The sequence below is a fragment of the Vicia villosa genome, unplaced genomic scaffold (genome assembly GCF_029867415.1).
Source record: "Vicia villosa cultivar HV-30 ecotype Madison, WI unplaced genomic scaffold, Vvil1.0 ctg.003248F_1_1, whole genome shotgun sequence".
Lineage (NCBI taxonomy): Eukaryota > Viridiplantae > Streptophyta > Magnoliopsida > Fabales > Fabaceae > Vicia > Vicia villosa.
Window position 1 is genome coordinate 46,831 of NW_026706149.1, and position 16,482 is coordinate 63,312.

Genomic DNA, 16,482 nt, shown 5'->3' on the forward strand with positions numbered 1-16,482 from the left:
AAAAATATTAACTTAAAGATAATTGAATTCAACAAACAAATATTTGCCACATATATAAAATGTGGACACCAATAATTTCTTTAGTAACTTATTCATTTTAAAGTTTTAAAATCATAGTTGTGGTATTATATTAACCGGAGATATTGACTCGCATGTTGTGTGGTTTATCTCTCTAATTTGTGTATTTTATATGTTTTGATAACTATTTTTCTGAATGTAGTTTTGAGTAGTTTAATTTTGAACATAAATTTACTTGTGTCCATGAATTTAGTTGAATGTACCAGTTTTGTTTAGACACGCTTGCACTTAGAACTATAATCTTAAATTTCATTAGAAAATAAATCAAAGAAGTTTGATCATTATTCAAGTTGAGATATACTTCAATGTTTTATGGTCTCACTTGTAATCATCAATTTATATCTCACGGTTGCAATATAAGAGAGAATCACAGTATAAGTAAAATTGGGACATTCTTTATATTGCATAAACATGAACAACAACATCAACGACATGAACATCAACAACAACAATGTAAACATCAACAACAACAACGTAAACATCAACAACAAGAACATAAACGTATTGTATATGCATGGTGAATGGTTTACGTACTAGAAATATGAAGAGTAAGTAAAAGAGTTTCGTCCTCCTTTCTTTGGCTTCCTGCTCTGACTTTTTTTTTGTTTTGTAAAAGGGAAACTCAAGAACAAACATAAATACCTTACCAGTTATGGTTTGTCTGACCCCGATTGAGACCATAGAACTATACTTGGCGTTGGGTGTTAGGTGAATGAGAATTAGCATCTACCTGGATTGTCAGCGGAATGATCACAATTGTATTTGTTGTTTGGAACCATGGTATTCCTATCCGAAATGGATTTTCCTTAGAATCTCTTATGCATGCGCTGTGAGGGGGACTACGTGCATGGCATAGCAACTCGAGCTGAAATCTTAACTCTTCATGTATGGATTGTTGCCTTCCAAGTAAGTAAACCTTGAATGTGTAGCACTCTTAGATTTCAGTATCCTGAGGAGTGTGATTGGAAGGATTTAAGGAACAATGACCCTAGTGGAGACCTGTTTAGACACCTGCCGGTTGTGACTATTGGATACGCACGGAGATCGTTATGCACTGTTGAGGTAGGTTACTTGAGTACATGGCCTCAGAGTTGGACCACCATGTTAGTACTACCAGATAGGTATAACGCCACAATATCTCTATCATGTACGGGGCGCGGAAATCATCCTTCCCGATAGATGTGGGACGATATTGCTTTGGAGTTCAAGGAAGGAATCTTACTTAGTACTAGTGATACGCGAATCCAATCTCTCATATGGTATGTCTGATAAGGATTCATATGTCGTGCACTTGGTTACTCATTGAAGGTGTATTGTGCAACCTAGGGAGACCGGTTGTTACTACTTCTGGTTTCCATGTACACGAGAATGGGTCTGCATATGTGTTTGTTTGTACTATTTATGCACTTGTGAGATGATAACTCCTATGGTGGACGATTCATATGTTTGCTCCGTACTTACACCAGATGAAAAGATAAACCCTGGACCAATGGTGGACTCGGTTTTACTAATGCATGTACACTATAGAGTCGAGTGGAATCATAGGATAGGAGTACTCACTGAGACTTAGTAATCTTACCCCAATCATCTTATCATTTTCAGGTACAGTTTAGAAGTGTCTAATTAGTATCAAGATTGGATTGAAGATTTAGAAGTGGTGATGGCTCGAAGACCTTGTCAGGTCTTATCTTCCGCTGTGCAGATCCATTGAAGACACGTGTTTTATACCTTCTTGTACAAATTTTTGTGTTGTATTTAATATGGATCTTCTTGTATTTTTGGCTTTTGTATGTACTCAATATTAATTTTAACGTCGCATGCATAATATACTAGTCAATTATGTGTGGGGTGTTACAATAATGATTACTATTATATTTTCTTTGAATGAACTTATTCTTTAGCCACATATGGCTCAATTTATTAGTTTTCTTGATATATTATCGCTAAAATATGAATGTCTAAACGGATATTGGAAAAACTTATTTCAAATAGAGGTAAACTCTACTATCAATTCAGATAAACTAATTTTTATCACCATTTAAATTAATGAATGTATACATGACAATGACCCACTAATAACACATCATTTTAATTATGTGTTTTTAAGATATCATAGTATTTTCTTCTATTTATGTTGTTTTTCTCCTAACCACCAAACCACTTATGAATCCATAGACACGGCAGCGCATCGCGGGGTCACAATCTAGTATATATAAACCTAAGATTGTCACAACCATGTGTCATTATGATAGAAACTCTTAGCAAAAATTAAATTCTATTATTTACTAGTTTGACCCAATATTAAGAACAAATATAACAAAAACAACAACAACAACAATAACAACAATAATAATAATAATAATAATAATAATAATAATAATAATAATAATAATAATAATAATAATAATAATAATAATAATAATAATATTAATAATAATAATATGATAATCAACCACTATAATAATAATATATGATAATATAATATTTAGTTAATAATATTAAAATAATAATAATACAATTAATATAATATACAACAATAACTATTATAAAAATTATAATCATTTCTCTGAATTTTCTAATTATAATTATTTATTTTAACTATAATTAATAAAAATAATAATTTATTAATCAACCACCCCTAATAATAATAATAATAATATGAATAGCAAATAATAATATAATATTCAAATAATAATAGTTAAAGAAAATATTAATAAATTTAATATAATATTTAGCTACAACTATTAAAAATAATATTATTTATAAAAATTATAATTATTTATCTATTATACAAATATATATATATATATATATATATATATATATATATATATATATATATATATATATATATATATATATATAATTTATTAAATTGACATTATATTAATAATATTTAGTAATATATGAAAAATGAATGTGACAGTCATCTAAAACTATAACCAAAAAATATATGTTAAAGAATTAAAGTAGTGAAAATATTATAAAAGTAATGATTTAGAAATATAACTAAAGATTAACTGACATGATAGTTTAAAGTTTATTATTATTCTATTTTAATATTTGAATAATATCATATAAAGATATTTTTTAATTTTATTTATAGCTAAATTTTCTTAATTTATATTAAAATATTTATTAATTCTTTTTATAGTATGTTAAACTTTAAATTTACAATATGAGGATGTTTTCTATTTTCTTAGGAATTTGTAGTTTTTATTTATTATATATAAATATTTAAATCTTATTTATTATAAAAATATTTAGTTTTTAATAATTAATTTACCATGAATATACTTTAATTGTAAATTACTTTTATATTTTTTTTCATTAATTTCTATCGTTAATGATACATAAAACTGATCATAATTTTTCATTAAGTTTTATAATTTTAATTGTAAATTAGTTTTAGATTGTCTCTTTATTAAATTGTTCATTTTCTAAAATTTAATTCTTACATGATTAAAAATTAATTTTTATAATACCATTAAAATTAATATATTTTGAACATTACTCATTTTTATAACTTCTTCCATTATCTTCTCCCATAAATAGTCATTGAATTGGCTGTTTATAAAATTATCCATTTCTAGAATTTAATTCTTAAAACATTTTATTCCTATTATCTTAAATTTATTGTAAATTTATAAATTAATACAATTAAAACTCATAAAAGAAATAATAAAAGATTTTGGTTTTAACCTCACTAATGATGGCATAAGAATTAGTCAGAGGCTACAATAGGAAAAATGTTTCTCCCTGATGTATGATCCAAATGGATATATAAAAAGTGTACGATACGGTAGAATGGGAGCCTCTTCAACATATTATGGTGGAGCTTGATTTCCCACATCCGTTTATATCTTGGATTATGGCTTGTGTGACGATGGTCTCATACAAATTTTCTATTAACCAAATGCCTTCCAAAACACTAGAAGCCAAGCAAGTATTATGTCAAGGTGACCTAGTATCCACGATGTTGTTTGTACTTGTTATGGAATATTTGCATCGCGTATTACAAACGTTAACTCACAATCCAAACTTTAATTTTCATCCTAAATGTGAAAAATTAAAGATACTTAATCCTTGTTTTGCTGACGACATCCTCATGTTTGTGAGAGGTGATATGATTTTAATGCATCTTATCATGGATAAAATGAGGTTCTTCTCTAATTCCACTAGACTAACCATCAGTGTGCCTAAAAGCAAGCTTTTCTGTGGCGGGGTCGATAAGGAAACTCAGGAGATGCTTCGCACTGCAACTGGTTTTGTGATAGGGTCGTTACCAGTGAAATACCTTAGTGCCCTGTTTTCTAGTAGAAAGTTGTCTGTCCAAGATTACAAACCCCTAATTGACAAAATGCTGAAGCGACTGAATCATTGGAGCACAAAGTTATTATCATATGCTGGAAGACTGCAATTGTTGAAAAGTGTTATTTTCGCCATAGCTAACTACTAAATGAAAAAAAAAAATTATTCCCCAATACGGTTATTACTCATATTGAAAGAATGTGTAGAGAATTCGTGTGGACAGGTAAACAAGGTCATTTGCGTAAAGTGCCTGTTTCGTGGGATCACATTTGTGATCCTATTTCCACCAGGGGGCTGAATCTGATTCATCTCCGAGAGTGGAATAAAGCTACTCTTGGGAAGCTGCTCTGGAATGTTTGCGCAAAAAAGGATAGGTTTGGATTAATTAGATTCATGCCTATTATTTGAAAAAATAAACTGCTGAGAATTTCCTACCGTCGAAGAATTGTTTATAGATCATCAAATCTATGTTCAAAAGCTGCGACACTTTAAAACCCTTGGTACAATCTAGAGTTTGACTGGAGTTTCAAACTATAGACAGATACATAACCAAACAAGTTTACAAAATGTTTCGAGATCACAAACAAAAGGTTAGCTAGAGGAAACTGTTTATTGGAAGGTAGGCGCCATTGAAATTTTTGACATGGTGGAGGGCGAAACTTGGTGGAAGCAGTGGTTTTCTGAGATTAGGAGATGGAATGAACTCGATCGGGATGAAGGGAGAGTTATTTGGGTTAGTATATACGGGGTTCCAGTTCACGCTTGGAATGCTAATTTTTTTGTCGGATTAGCTAACTCAATGGGCAGCTTCATCTGCACGGATGAGTCAACGGCGGAGAGGACAAATTTCGATACAGCGAGATGTATGATAAGGGTTCAGATTGATTATGTGTTGCCTCACTCGATGCTGGTTCAGATTGATGGGAAGGATTTCACCCTATTCTTGAAGGAGGATGTGATCGGCTCAATTCGGAATTCCCCAGGTAATCGCAAATCTTTTTCTTCTGTGTCTGATTCTGTGGAATCTGGGAATGAGTGGTCTGATGATTGTGTTTTCGATGACGAAATCTTTGATTCTGCTACCGCTGCTCCGGTTCTCTCTCCATTGTTAGTCCAGGTCGATAGCACCTTGGAAGAAAGGAGAGTTTCTATTGAGAGTATAGGTGGGGACGGTAAGGGGGACGAAATTCCTGCGGAACTCTCGAGTTGTGCGAAAAAGAGGCTGAGTAATTCTGTTTCTAATCCTTCGGTGGTACCTGAGTCTGTATCGGTGTCATGTTCTATCTCTGATTCCGGTGTTCATAAATTGGGGTCTTTCGATAATGCTTTGAAGGAGGTTAAGGGATCTATGAAAAATTGTAAGGGGCAGGTGGTTTGCATAAAGGGAAATAACAGTGGCTTGGGGGGTCCTAAGAAGGTCCGGTTCAGAAAAGTTTTTGAGGTTGGCAGGGATAAGGGGAGGGAGGTAAAACAGAAAAAGGTGAGGGGAGTTAGGGGCAGTGGCGGCATTCACAAATTTATTAAACTAAAGGGGAAGGGTGTGAAAACGGGGTGTCCAATTGATTCGAAGTCGGATTCTATTCATTCGTTCGGCGACGAAGATTCGGTGTATTATGGAAATCATCTTGAAGCCTCGGATATTCAAAGATGCAACAATAGACAATGGAATTATTTAGAGGGTGATGTGGGAAGGAAATTGTTGTCGGCAATTGTTTCGTTGGGTGTGGTGGATGCGGAGGGAAGGGACAATTTAAGGAGTAGGATAGAAAATCTTGAGAAAGTGGGTAACGTCATAATGGAAGATAGGAAGGAGCATAACACAAGTTCGAAATGATTATTGGTTCTATGAATATAAGGGGAGGAGGAAATTCTTTAAAGAGAAGGAGGGTGAATTCTATTATTAAAAAAGGGAAAGCTGATATTTTTTTGATTCAAGAAACGAAGATTAAAGACTTTAAGGACTATTTTGCGAAGAGTTTTTGGTGTGACCATGATGTTGGCTATTCATTCTCTAATGCTTTGGGAGCTTCGGGGGGTATATTAATTCTTTGGAAGGAAGGCACGGTGGAGGTGGTTTGTAGCTTTAGAGGAGATGGTTATCTTGGCATCAAGGTGAAGTGGGAAAATTATTGGTACTATGTTTTTAATATTTACTCTTCGTGTTCTCCGAACAAAAAGAAAAGGTTGTGGGAGGTTTTGGGGAATTTGAAGGAGAGGTATAAAGATGGGGAGTGGGTTATTGGAGGGGATTTTAACGCGGTAAAAATAGAAGAGAAAGGAAGGGTTCTACGACTACGGCAAACCAAAGTGAGATGAATCTCTTTGCGGAGTTTATTCATAAGTCTTCTTTTGTGGATGTTCCGTGTAAGGGCAAGAAGTTTACGTGGTATAGTGGTGATGGCAAGACAATGAGCAGATTAGATCGTTTCCTTATAACGGATGTGGTGGTGGATAGGTGGGGAGTGGTTGGCCAATTTACGGGTGAGAGGGATATTTCGGATCATTGCCCGATTTGGTTGGTGAAGGACAAAGTTAATTGGGGACCTAAACCATTTAGATTTAATAATGAATGGTTTTCTTTGGATTCTTTTCTCCCGTTCATTGAAAAGGAATGGAGTTGTTTAAAGGTGGAGGGAAGAGGGGATTTTGTGCTAAAGGAGAAGTTGAAAATTCTTAAAATTAAATTAAAGTGGTGGAATGAGGTGATATTTGGGAGACTTGATATGAACATAGAGAATGATGTGAAAAAAATTAACCTTTGCGATGAGATTTTGGAGGGGGGTGACGTGGATTCGTTTATAGAAATCGTAGATAAGAGGAGGGAGGCTTCTTGTAGTTTTTGGAGAGATATTCAAATTAAAGAGAATATGCTCTTGCAAAAGTCTAGATTGAATTGGTTGAAGGAGGGAGACTCAAATAGTGGTTTTTTTCATAAGGTGATCAAGGAAAGAAGGAGGACAAATCATATAGGTCCAATTCTTTCTCCCGAAGGAATGAAGGAGACGGTGGAGGATGTCAAAGGGGAAGTGTTTAGACACTTTAATGATAAATTTAAAGAGGAGGAGGAGGTGAGACCTCTCTTGGACGGAATAGCTTTCAAAAAGGTGTGTGACTCCGACTTGGTTTTTCTTGAAAGTCCTTTCTCAGAAGAAGAGATAAAAGAAGCTTTATGGAGTTGTGGCGGATCGAAGAGCCCGGGGCCGGATGGATATTCCCTTCTTTTTTTCAAGAAGTGTTGGCATTTTCTTAAAGAAGATATTGTGGGATTCTTCAAAAGTTTCTATGATGGTGGTTGTCTTTCAAAAGCGGTAACGTCTTCTTTCATTACTTTGATTCCAAAATCTAATAACCCCATTTCTTTAGATGATTATCGACCGATTTGTTTGGTTGGAAGCATGTACAAGATCTTGGCGAAGTTATTGGCGGGTAGACTTAAGAGGACCCTTGGGAAGATTATTTCTCCGTGCCAAAGTGGTTTTGTTCCGGGGCGTCATATGTTGGATGGTGTTGTTGTGGCAAATGAAGTGGTGGATTATGCTAGGAAAGAAGGGTCGGATTGTTTACTTTTTAAAGTCGATTTTGAAAAGGCACATGATAAGGTGAATTGGAATTTTTTGAGGTATATGCTTAGAAGGATGGGTTTCGGTGATAAATGGAGTGGTTGGATGGAAAAGCTTGTGTTCAAAAGCCATATGTCGGTTCTTGTGAATGGTAGTCCAACGAAGGATTATGAGGTGGGCAAGGGATTGCGGCAAGGAGATCCTTTATCGCCGTTTCTTTTTGTGATAGTAGCGGAAGCTTTAACGGGGTTGATTAGGAAATCTATTGAAGTGGGGGATTTTGAAAGCTTTTCAATCCACCGGAAGTGTGACGTGGACGTTCTCCAATTTGCGGATGACACTCTTTTGGTGGGGAAAGGTACTTGGAAACATGTGTGGGCCATAAGAGCGGTTTTAAAAGCCTTTGAGTTGGTTTCGGGTTTGGGAATTAACTACCACAAAAGTAAGTTGATTGGGATAAATGTCAATGGAGGATTCTTGGAAGCCGCATCCTATGTTCTTTCTTGCAAGATTGAAGAGAGCAACTTTCTTTTCCTTGGGATTCCGGTTGGCTTCAATCCAAGGAACTATGAAACTTGGGGTCCGCTCATTTCCAAGTTGAAGCATCGGTTGGCGGGGTGGAAAAATCGGTTCCTTAATATTGGTGGTAGAATAACTTTGTTGAAATCTATTTTGAGTTCTTTAACCGTGTTCACTATGTCTTTCTATAAAATGCCTCTCAAGGTAGCGAAGGAGGTCACTCGGATTCAAAGTTCTTTTTTATGGGGTGGAAGAGAAGGTAGGAGGTGCATTCATTGGATTAGTTGGAGGGAGGTAACTCAACCGTTCGAGAAAGGAGGAATTGGAGTAAAAAATGTGGCGGACTTCAACTTGGCTCTTTTAAGTAAATGGAGGTGAAAAATTCTTAAAGGGGAGGATTCTTTGTGCCTTAATATTCTTAAGGCGCGGTATGGTGATTTAGGGGTGAAGGTTATGGGTGGAGTTATCTTCCCGAGGAGTAAGAGTGGGGAGTCCGTGTGGTGGAAAGACATCATGAAGTTGGGAGCAAACTCTTTTTTTGACCCGTTTGTTTCTTTTTGCAGGTTCATTGTTCATAATGGGTATAATACTCCCTTTTGGGAAGCGAGGTGGTTAGGCGGATTGGTTTTGAAGGAAGAATTTCCAAACCTTTTTGAGGCTTCTTGCTTGAAAGGAGTTTCGGTGGCGGCGATGGGAGGTTGGGTGGATGATAAGTGGTTTTGGGGGAAGTGCGGTATTCCGGAAAACCGGATGTTCTCTCCTCGTGTCTTGACCGAATGGGGAACTTTGTGCACTTTGTTGGAGGCGTTTGGAGGGATGGGCGCTCTTAAGGATGAGGTGGTGTGGGACCGTAAAGGGGTTGATTCCTTTTCGGTAGCATCTTGTTATGAAGCTTACGCTACTCACCGTACTCCTCTTGGTCCGTTTGGAAGATATTATGAGGCTAAATCATTGGTGTGGAAAGCGGATGTCCCTTTTAAGATTAAGGCTTTTGGGTGGAGGCTCCTAGCTAATAGACTTTCAACAAAAGATCTCTTGGTTATTCGAGGTATTCCTATTCTTCCCGACGATTTACTTTGCTCCTTTTTTCGTATTGTTCCGGAAAACCGGGATCATTCTTTTTTTGCTTGCCCTTGTGTAAAGCGTATTTGGAGGGATATAGCTTTTTGGATAGGAAAACATGGTTTAGGGGAGGAAGAGAGCTTGTCAAATTTTATGGATTGGCACTCTTTTTGTAAATCAAAAAAAGTAGGTGTAAAGAAATTAGATGTCATATGGTTGGCCACGACTTGGTCCATTTGGTTGAGCCGTAATGGGATGTGTTTTAGGTCGGAGGATTGGAATTTAGATGACTTGGTTTGGAGCATTAAATGCTTGGTTTGGAGGTGGTCTTTTTGTGGAGAAATTACCCACGCCAATTATTCTTATTATGATTTTGTTAAGGAACCATTGCGGTTCTTGTCATAATATTAATTGGGTGTTAATTTCTTCGTTTTTCTCGGCCTTTCTTCTTGTGTTCCGGTCTTGTGCCGCTCTTTTGTAAACAGGATTGAGAACCCTTAGTTCTCCTTTCTATATATTTCTTGTTTACTAAAAAAAAAAATAGAAATTTGAAAAAAAAGAAGAATAAAACATCATAAAATCTTTTCAAGCACTGTAAACAGGATATTGCTTTTGTACCAATATTAAATTGAATCTCTTTTCTACAATTACATAATCAATTTTTGTCCTAATATTTAACAAAAATGTTTGAGTTGGTTAACGAAACTGTTGTTAAGGAACCAATACATAACGCTTATTAGTTAATTAAAAGACTAAAATGAAATATTAAATTAAGTTAAAAAATAAAAAAAAATGCATTAAGCCTAGATATTACATAGATATACCACTATTATTTCTTTTAATAAATATTGGCTTATGAAAAAAAAAAAGTGCCGCAATATAAAAAGGAGGAAGACTTTAAAATTCAATGAATAAATTACATATAATATTGAAGTGAGCATAAGCTTAAACCGATTATTGTTTCATTTTAGGAAAAGCTCATCCACTTTACCTTAGATGCAATGACATCCAATTTAAAAAGAAACCAAACCATTATGGAAAATTTGCACCCATTGCAAAGTCACGTAGAGCTGCATGTAATCATTCTCTTTTATTTTAATGGTGAAAGAATATATTTGTAAAAAGGGTAAAACACACTGGAAATTACAAGGTAACACATGCAAAAACAACAAAAAAAACAAAACATAAAGAAAAAAACAAAAAGGAGATCTCCACACCAACCCCACAACAAAACACCACCCAAACATGATCAGGCTAGAAAGATGAACTTCGTAAAGAGTTGTGAAAATCTCAACAACCATAGAGAGTACTATCAAGCCAAGAGTCTTCCCAAAAGAAAGTCGAATAATCGGATCCAACCTTCTTAGTCAAGGCTTGCCAAACCAACTCAATGGATATTATTTCTTGAATCGAAGAAGGGACATTCCTCTCCACCAGATTGAAAAAGAACGATACCGCGAAACCCTACCTCTTAAGGAAAACCTCCTATATTTATTGAAATAGAAATTAAAAAACATGTAATCTTACTAAAAACCATACAAGATATTTTTATAAATGGTAAATGCTAAGATCAAATTCCTCAATGGAATTATGAGAAGCAGGATCATATAAAACAGTCTTTGCCAAAGCATACCCTTTTGCAAACCTAAACGCACCAGTTCCTCCAACAATAGGCATTTCTCTAACTTCATCCATAATAACATTCCTTCCAACCAAACTAAGTGTGCTCCCTTTGTACCTACCTTCTGTAAAAATAAAATTAACATCCATTTTCAAAGCAAAATCACCTTGTTTAGAAGCCAATGCATAGGTTCCTTGAGCTCTTCCAATAACTTTTGAACTTATATCTTTTTCTTCAGTCAAAGGGTTATCTATAATAAAAGTGGATCCAAAATCACCATGAGATGATTCATTAGGTGGGTTGATAATTTTGAGTGTAGTTGGTTTTTCACCATCTAGGGTGTCATGGAAATAGAAGTGTAGGTGGGTGAAATTATGTGGTTTCTCTATGGGTGGCATTATATTGGATTCTTCTAAGGAAATTTCTAAGCTAGATAAAGAATCCATAGTTTTTTTTTTTTGGGATCAATTTTAGAGCTACTAAGGTGTGAATGAGTGTGGATAAGCCAAAAATGAAGCTACTAATTTATAGAAAATTTGGGTGTTAAATAAAAATTATTATTTCAATTGAAATGTTTTGTATTACTTACCAGCATGACAATATAATATTCAATTATACTACTCCATATTAAGATCCTTTATATAACTGTTGCTTTTGTGGAAAAATGTAATAAATTTATAGTCATTTTTTATAAAACTATAGAGAATAATTTTTGTTTATATTTTTGAATTTATTTTTTATGAAATAATAGTAAGATAGTGCAAGTTATATTAATCAATTTTATTATGAATTAATACTCAGTAACGAAAATTAAAAATTAAATAAAAATCTTAAAGTGATGTTTATAAAAAATTATCAAAATAATTTTTAAAATTTTTATATCCAACAAAATCTTAGCTAAAGGATAGACTATCTAAAATATTATTTTCAAAAAATTATTTACACAAATGTTTTTTATTTTTTAAAATTTATTTTAACAAAAATATATAATACTAAAAAATTATTTTTAAAATAAGGTTGAATTTAACAGCCCCTATGCAAAATTGTTTCAAAATTCAATGCAACAATAAAATTATATATGAATTATTAATTATTTAGTGTAAAAAAAGAAATATCTAGAATGTAAAATAAATAGTTTTCATATATCATTATAATAATAATAAACAATTAAAATATTCTAAAAATTGATGATTGAATTCATAAAATATAAACACTTATTAGTTGTTTTGTGTAAGTAATATTATAAGTAGAACTAAAAATAAAAAGACTTATAACGTAGAGAAAATGAAATCTCATACAAATTACAATTGTTAATGATATAGTGTGGAACTCTAAGATTTCGGCTTGGAAATGGTTAGTCATAAGAAAAATTAGTCTTTTCAATTGTGACTTTTATAGCTTTAGCAAAGATCTTTTGCTTTTCTTTTTGTAAGTTGTAATTGGAGGATATTTTCTTCTCGGGGTGTTTCGTTTGTCGCCCGTTTTCTTTTTTGTAAGTTCGGTTGAGAACTTGGATTCTCTTTAATCAATGAATTTCTTGCTTAAAAAAAAAATCTCATACAAATTACAATTATTAATTTCTTTTCAGGTGTTTGGTGGGTTTGCAATATTTCTTAAAGAAACATGATGAAATAAGATTTTTCTCATGACACTTATTAATCTTCTTAAAATAATGCAACAATTGAAAAAGAGAAAAGAATGAAGATTTGATGAAGATAGTTTTTAAGAATTTTATTACGACGTTTAAAAAATTAATAGTAGAAGTATGATGCAAGCAGGCAAGAAACTTGCACAGAGGGGAATGAACACTCTGGGATAGATTGGATGAAAACTTCATATTATTGTAAAATATTTATGTGTAACTTAAACATGCAGTTTCAGTTGGTAAGGACTTTGGCGTTTGCTGAAAATTACATAACACAACTACCTGAGTTAAATTCAAAACACCTGTTTTCATATTTAAATATATTTATTTATTTCTCATATATTATTAGTAAAAATATATTTCTCATTTATTTGACTCTTGCTCGGTAACTAGAGGAATTTGGACAAAGGTGGGTCAATGGCTTGGTGACTCTATGATTCTGTCTTTGGAGGAGTTGAGGAATTTTTTGGATCATGCTGATAAGGTTAAGGCTAAAGAAGATAGGTTAACTGTGGGAATTATTTGGTTATCGACTCTGTGGAATGTCTGGTTGATGCGGAATGCCATCATCTTTAAAGGCAATATTTTCAGCTTTGATGAATGCCTCTCGGCGATCGTCTTAAGCTCGTGGAAGTGGTTTAGAATAGTTAACGGATCTTCTTTAAATTGTAACTTTTATGCTTGGCATAAATTCCCTCTATCCTGTATAAAGAGGTGATAGCTTCTGTTTTCGGTTTCCGGTTTTAATCCGGTTTTTAATCTCATTACTTATTAAAAAAAAATCTTCGGCTCAAAATTAAACTCGTAAAGTAATCAACTCGTTTGGTTTATGAAGAGTATATATATATATATATATATATATATATATATATATATATATATATATATATATATATATATATATATATATATATATATATATATATATATATATATATATATATATATATATATATATATATATATATATATATATATATATATATATATATATAATCAAACTCTAGTTTGGTCGAAGGATGGCCTATTCGTTCGACATTTCGATAGGATCTTAGCATGTCTTTGAAGTCTGTTCACATGATATAGTCGAAGCTCTACAATGCTATAGTCGAAGTATGCTCAAGTATGAATGATTCTACATGCCACCACCAAGTTATATATGGCACCTTGTCCATTTTTTGGTGTTTTGTCGTAAAAATCCTTACTCAAATACTAGAAAAATTACATGTTCATACCGGAAATTTCAATAAATTATAGAAAATTTCAAAAAATTACGCTGATTTATTAAAATATTTATGTCTGTTACCTGAAATTTTAAATTTTTGGTATCCACTAAAAAATTCTAGAAATTTTCAAATTTCCGGTATTAAGCCATAAAGTTGTTATTTCATATTTTTTCTTGATTTTTCTCAAATAATTCAATCGGTAAAATAGAAACCCGACTAAATATACGCATATAATGGCAGTCATACATAAAAGGATACAAAACCAACTAGAATTTCTTCCTAACTTCGTCTACCTAGTGATTAAAGCGACCCACATATGCTGATTCCCATGCTTTTGCATCATCAGTATAATTTTGTCTCTAGTGGTCAGTGACAAGAGGCAATGAACAATCGAATTTAAACTTTACCTGAACCCAATGATTGTCATTGACAAAATCAATAACATTGATTTTATGCCTGCTCGTATACATATGTGGAGCTAAGGCAAGAGGGGAAAATGTGATGTTAAGTCTTTTGGAAAGGGAGACAAAAACAACAATGTATCTAGAATCAATAGGGTAACCCATATCAGGAATCGTCATCCATTTATCCCTACCCTGCACACCTAAGCGGTCTACTCCAACACATTCATAACTGTAGAAATTGTGTCATGGAACAGCTTGAAAATAATTGTGAGTGTTGATGATTTTAAGAATCTAACTGCGTCTGAATCAAAGGCCACGACTCTTCGCCCCATCTAAGAAAAGCTGCAATAGCCCGAAAACTACAATTTCCATTGTCACCAACATCAATAAAGTCATTGATGTATAGATGTAAGAAAGTAGGGAACTGTGACAAGTAGAGATGTCTTGAAGATTTGGTGGACGCTTGGCTGCCAATCGTACTTGACAGTTGACTTGGTGTTCGATTTGTGCATGATTTCTTTGTAGTTCGAATATCTTGCGAGCCCTCTGCATTATTCCACTGGCTAGGATCACGATGCACACCACTTTTTTGACCATTTCTATTCTTCTTAACACCCCATTTGGCTTGTACTTCACTAGCGGTGGACACATAGAAGTTGTGGATGAATGTATTAGTTCCCGAACTTTTTTCTTCAACACTCTCTGCCCTACATTATCCAATGAGCTGAAATATGTCTTCAACTCTTCACACTTTGCTTATAAATCCCACTTTGTACCACTTTCATCATGACTAACCACGTGCTCTATAATGTGCAATTTCGTCCAAAATTCATGAATCGAGTATAAAGGAACACAATTGCCTAGTACTTGAAAAATGGCAAGCTGACACGCACACGGTAACCCATGTGTTGTTCTGATGAAGCAACCACATATTTCTTGGCTAGAATCAACAAATTTCACTCTTTCTAGTTCCTTTCCAACGAGATGTATACAATTTCTTGAGACAAAACCGTACAACCTGGAATAGAAAGGAGTGTTATATCAATGCTCAATGTTGACAATACTTTTTTGAAATGACACTCTGGTTGAACCGAGCTGCAATGTTATACCTTGAATCTCTCCCCCACCGTGCGAGTTGCCAAAATTGTCCCTCTGCTTCCGTAGATCTACCTTCAGAAGCACCTTTTTTTTCTTTAAAATTTTGGTTTTTTCCGTAAGTGCATCTATAGAAGCGTTAAAACATAGTCATGAAATATTTCGTAGCTACATCTATGGAAGGTTTTAAAAATAGAGTGTTCCGTAGATGTACACACAGAACATTCTATTATATTTCAAATCAACTACATTTCACTCCTAAACTCCAATTTTTTTTAACAAAAATGGAACATCAAATTATAATAAATCAAAGTAATTGGAAAACCTCAATTGCACTACTTTGATTTACTATAATTTGATGTTCCATTTTTGTTATAAAATTGAGTTTTGGAGTGAAATGTAATTGATTTAAAATATAACAGAATATTCCGTAGGTATATCTATGGAACACTTTATTTTCAAAATTTTCCGTAGATGTAGCTACAGAATATTTCATTTAATTTGAGATTTTCTCAATTAATTTGGAATTTTCCCAATTAATTTGGGATCTTCCCAAATTTCACCATGTTTTAACGCTTCCGTAGATGCACCTACGAAAAAACAGAGTTTTAAAAAAAAATTGCTTTCGGAGGTACATCTACGGAAACAGGGGGCATAAGTAGAATTTCGCCGGGTGGCTAAGAGATTCAAGGGATAGATTCAGAAATTCTCTAATTTTATGATTATAAAAATATGATTATTTGAACTATATTAAATTTAATATTTTAATTTTAATTTTTAAATTTTAACTTATTATTTAAATTTAAATCTGAAAGGTGAAGAGAGAGATTTTTTAACTTATATTTTAGAAATGATATATATATATATATATATATATATATATATATATATATATATATATATATATATATATATATATATATATATATATATATATATATATATTAAAAATTATTTATTT

The 16,482-nt window shown here is 33.0% G+C and overlaps 1 protein-coding gene across 1 annotated transcript; it reads right to left on the reverse strand.

Moving 5' to 3' along the window:
* Positions 1 to 11,021: 11,021 nt before the first annotated feature.
* Positions 11,022 to 11,632, reverse strand: LOC131640636 (dirigent protein 21-like). The gene has a single exon (XM_058911015.1). The coding sequence runs from the start codon at positions 11,595 to 11,597 to the stop codon at positions 11,079 to 11,081; it is 519 nt and encodes a 172-aa protein (XP_058766998.1). The 5' UTR covers positions 11,598 to 11,632; the 3' UTR covers positions 11,022 to 11,078.
* Positions 11,633 to 16,482: the final 4,850 nt, after the last annotated feature.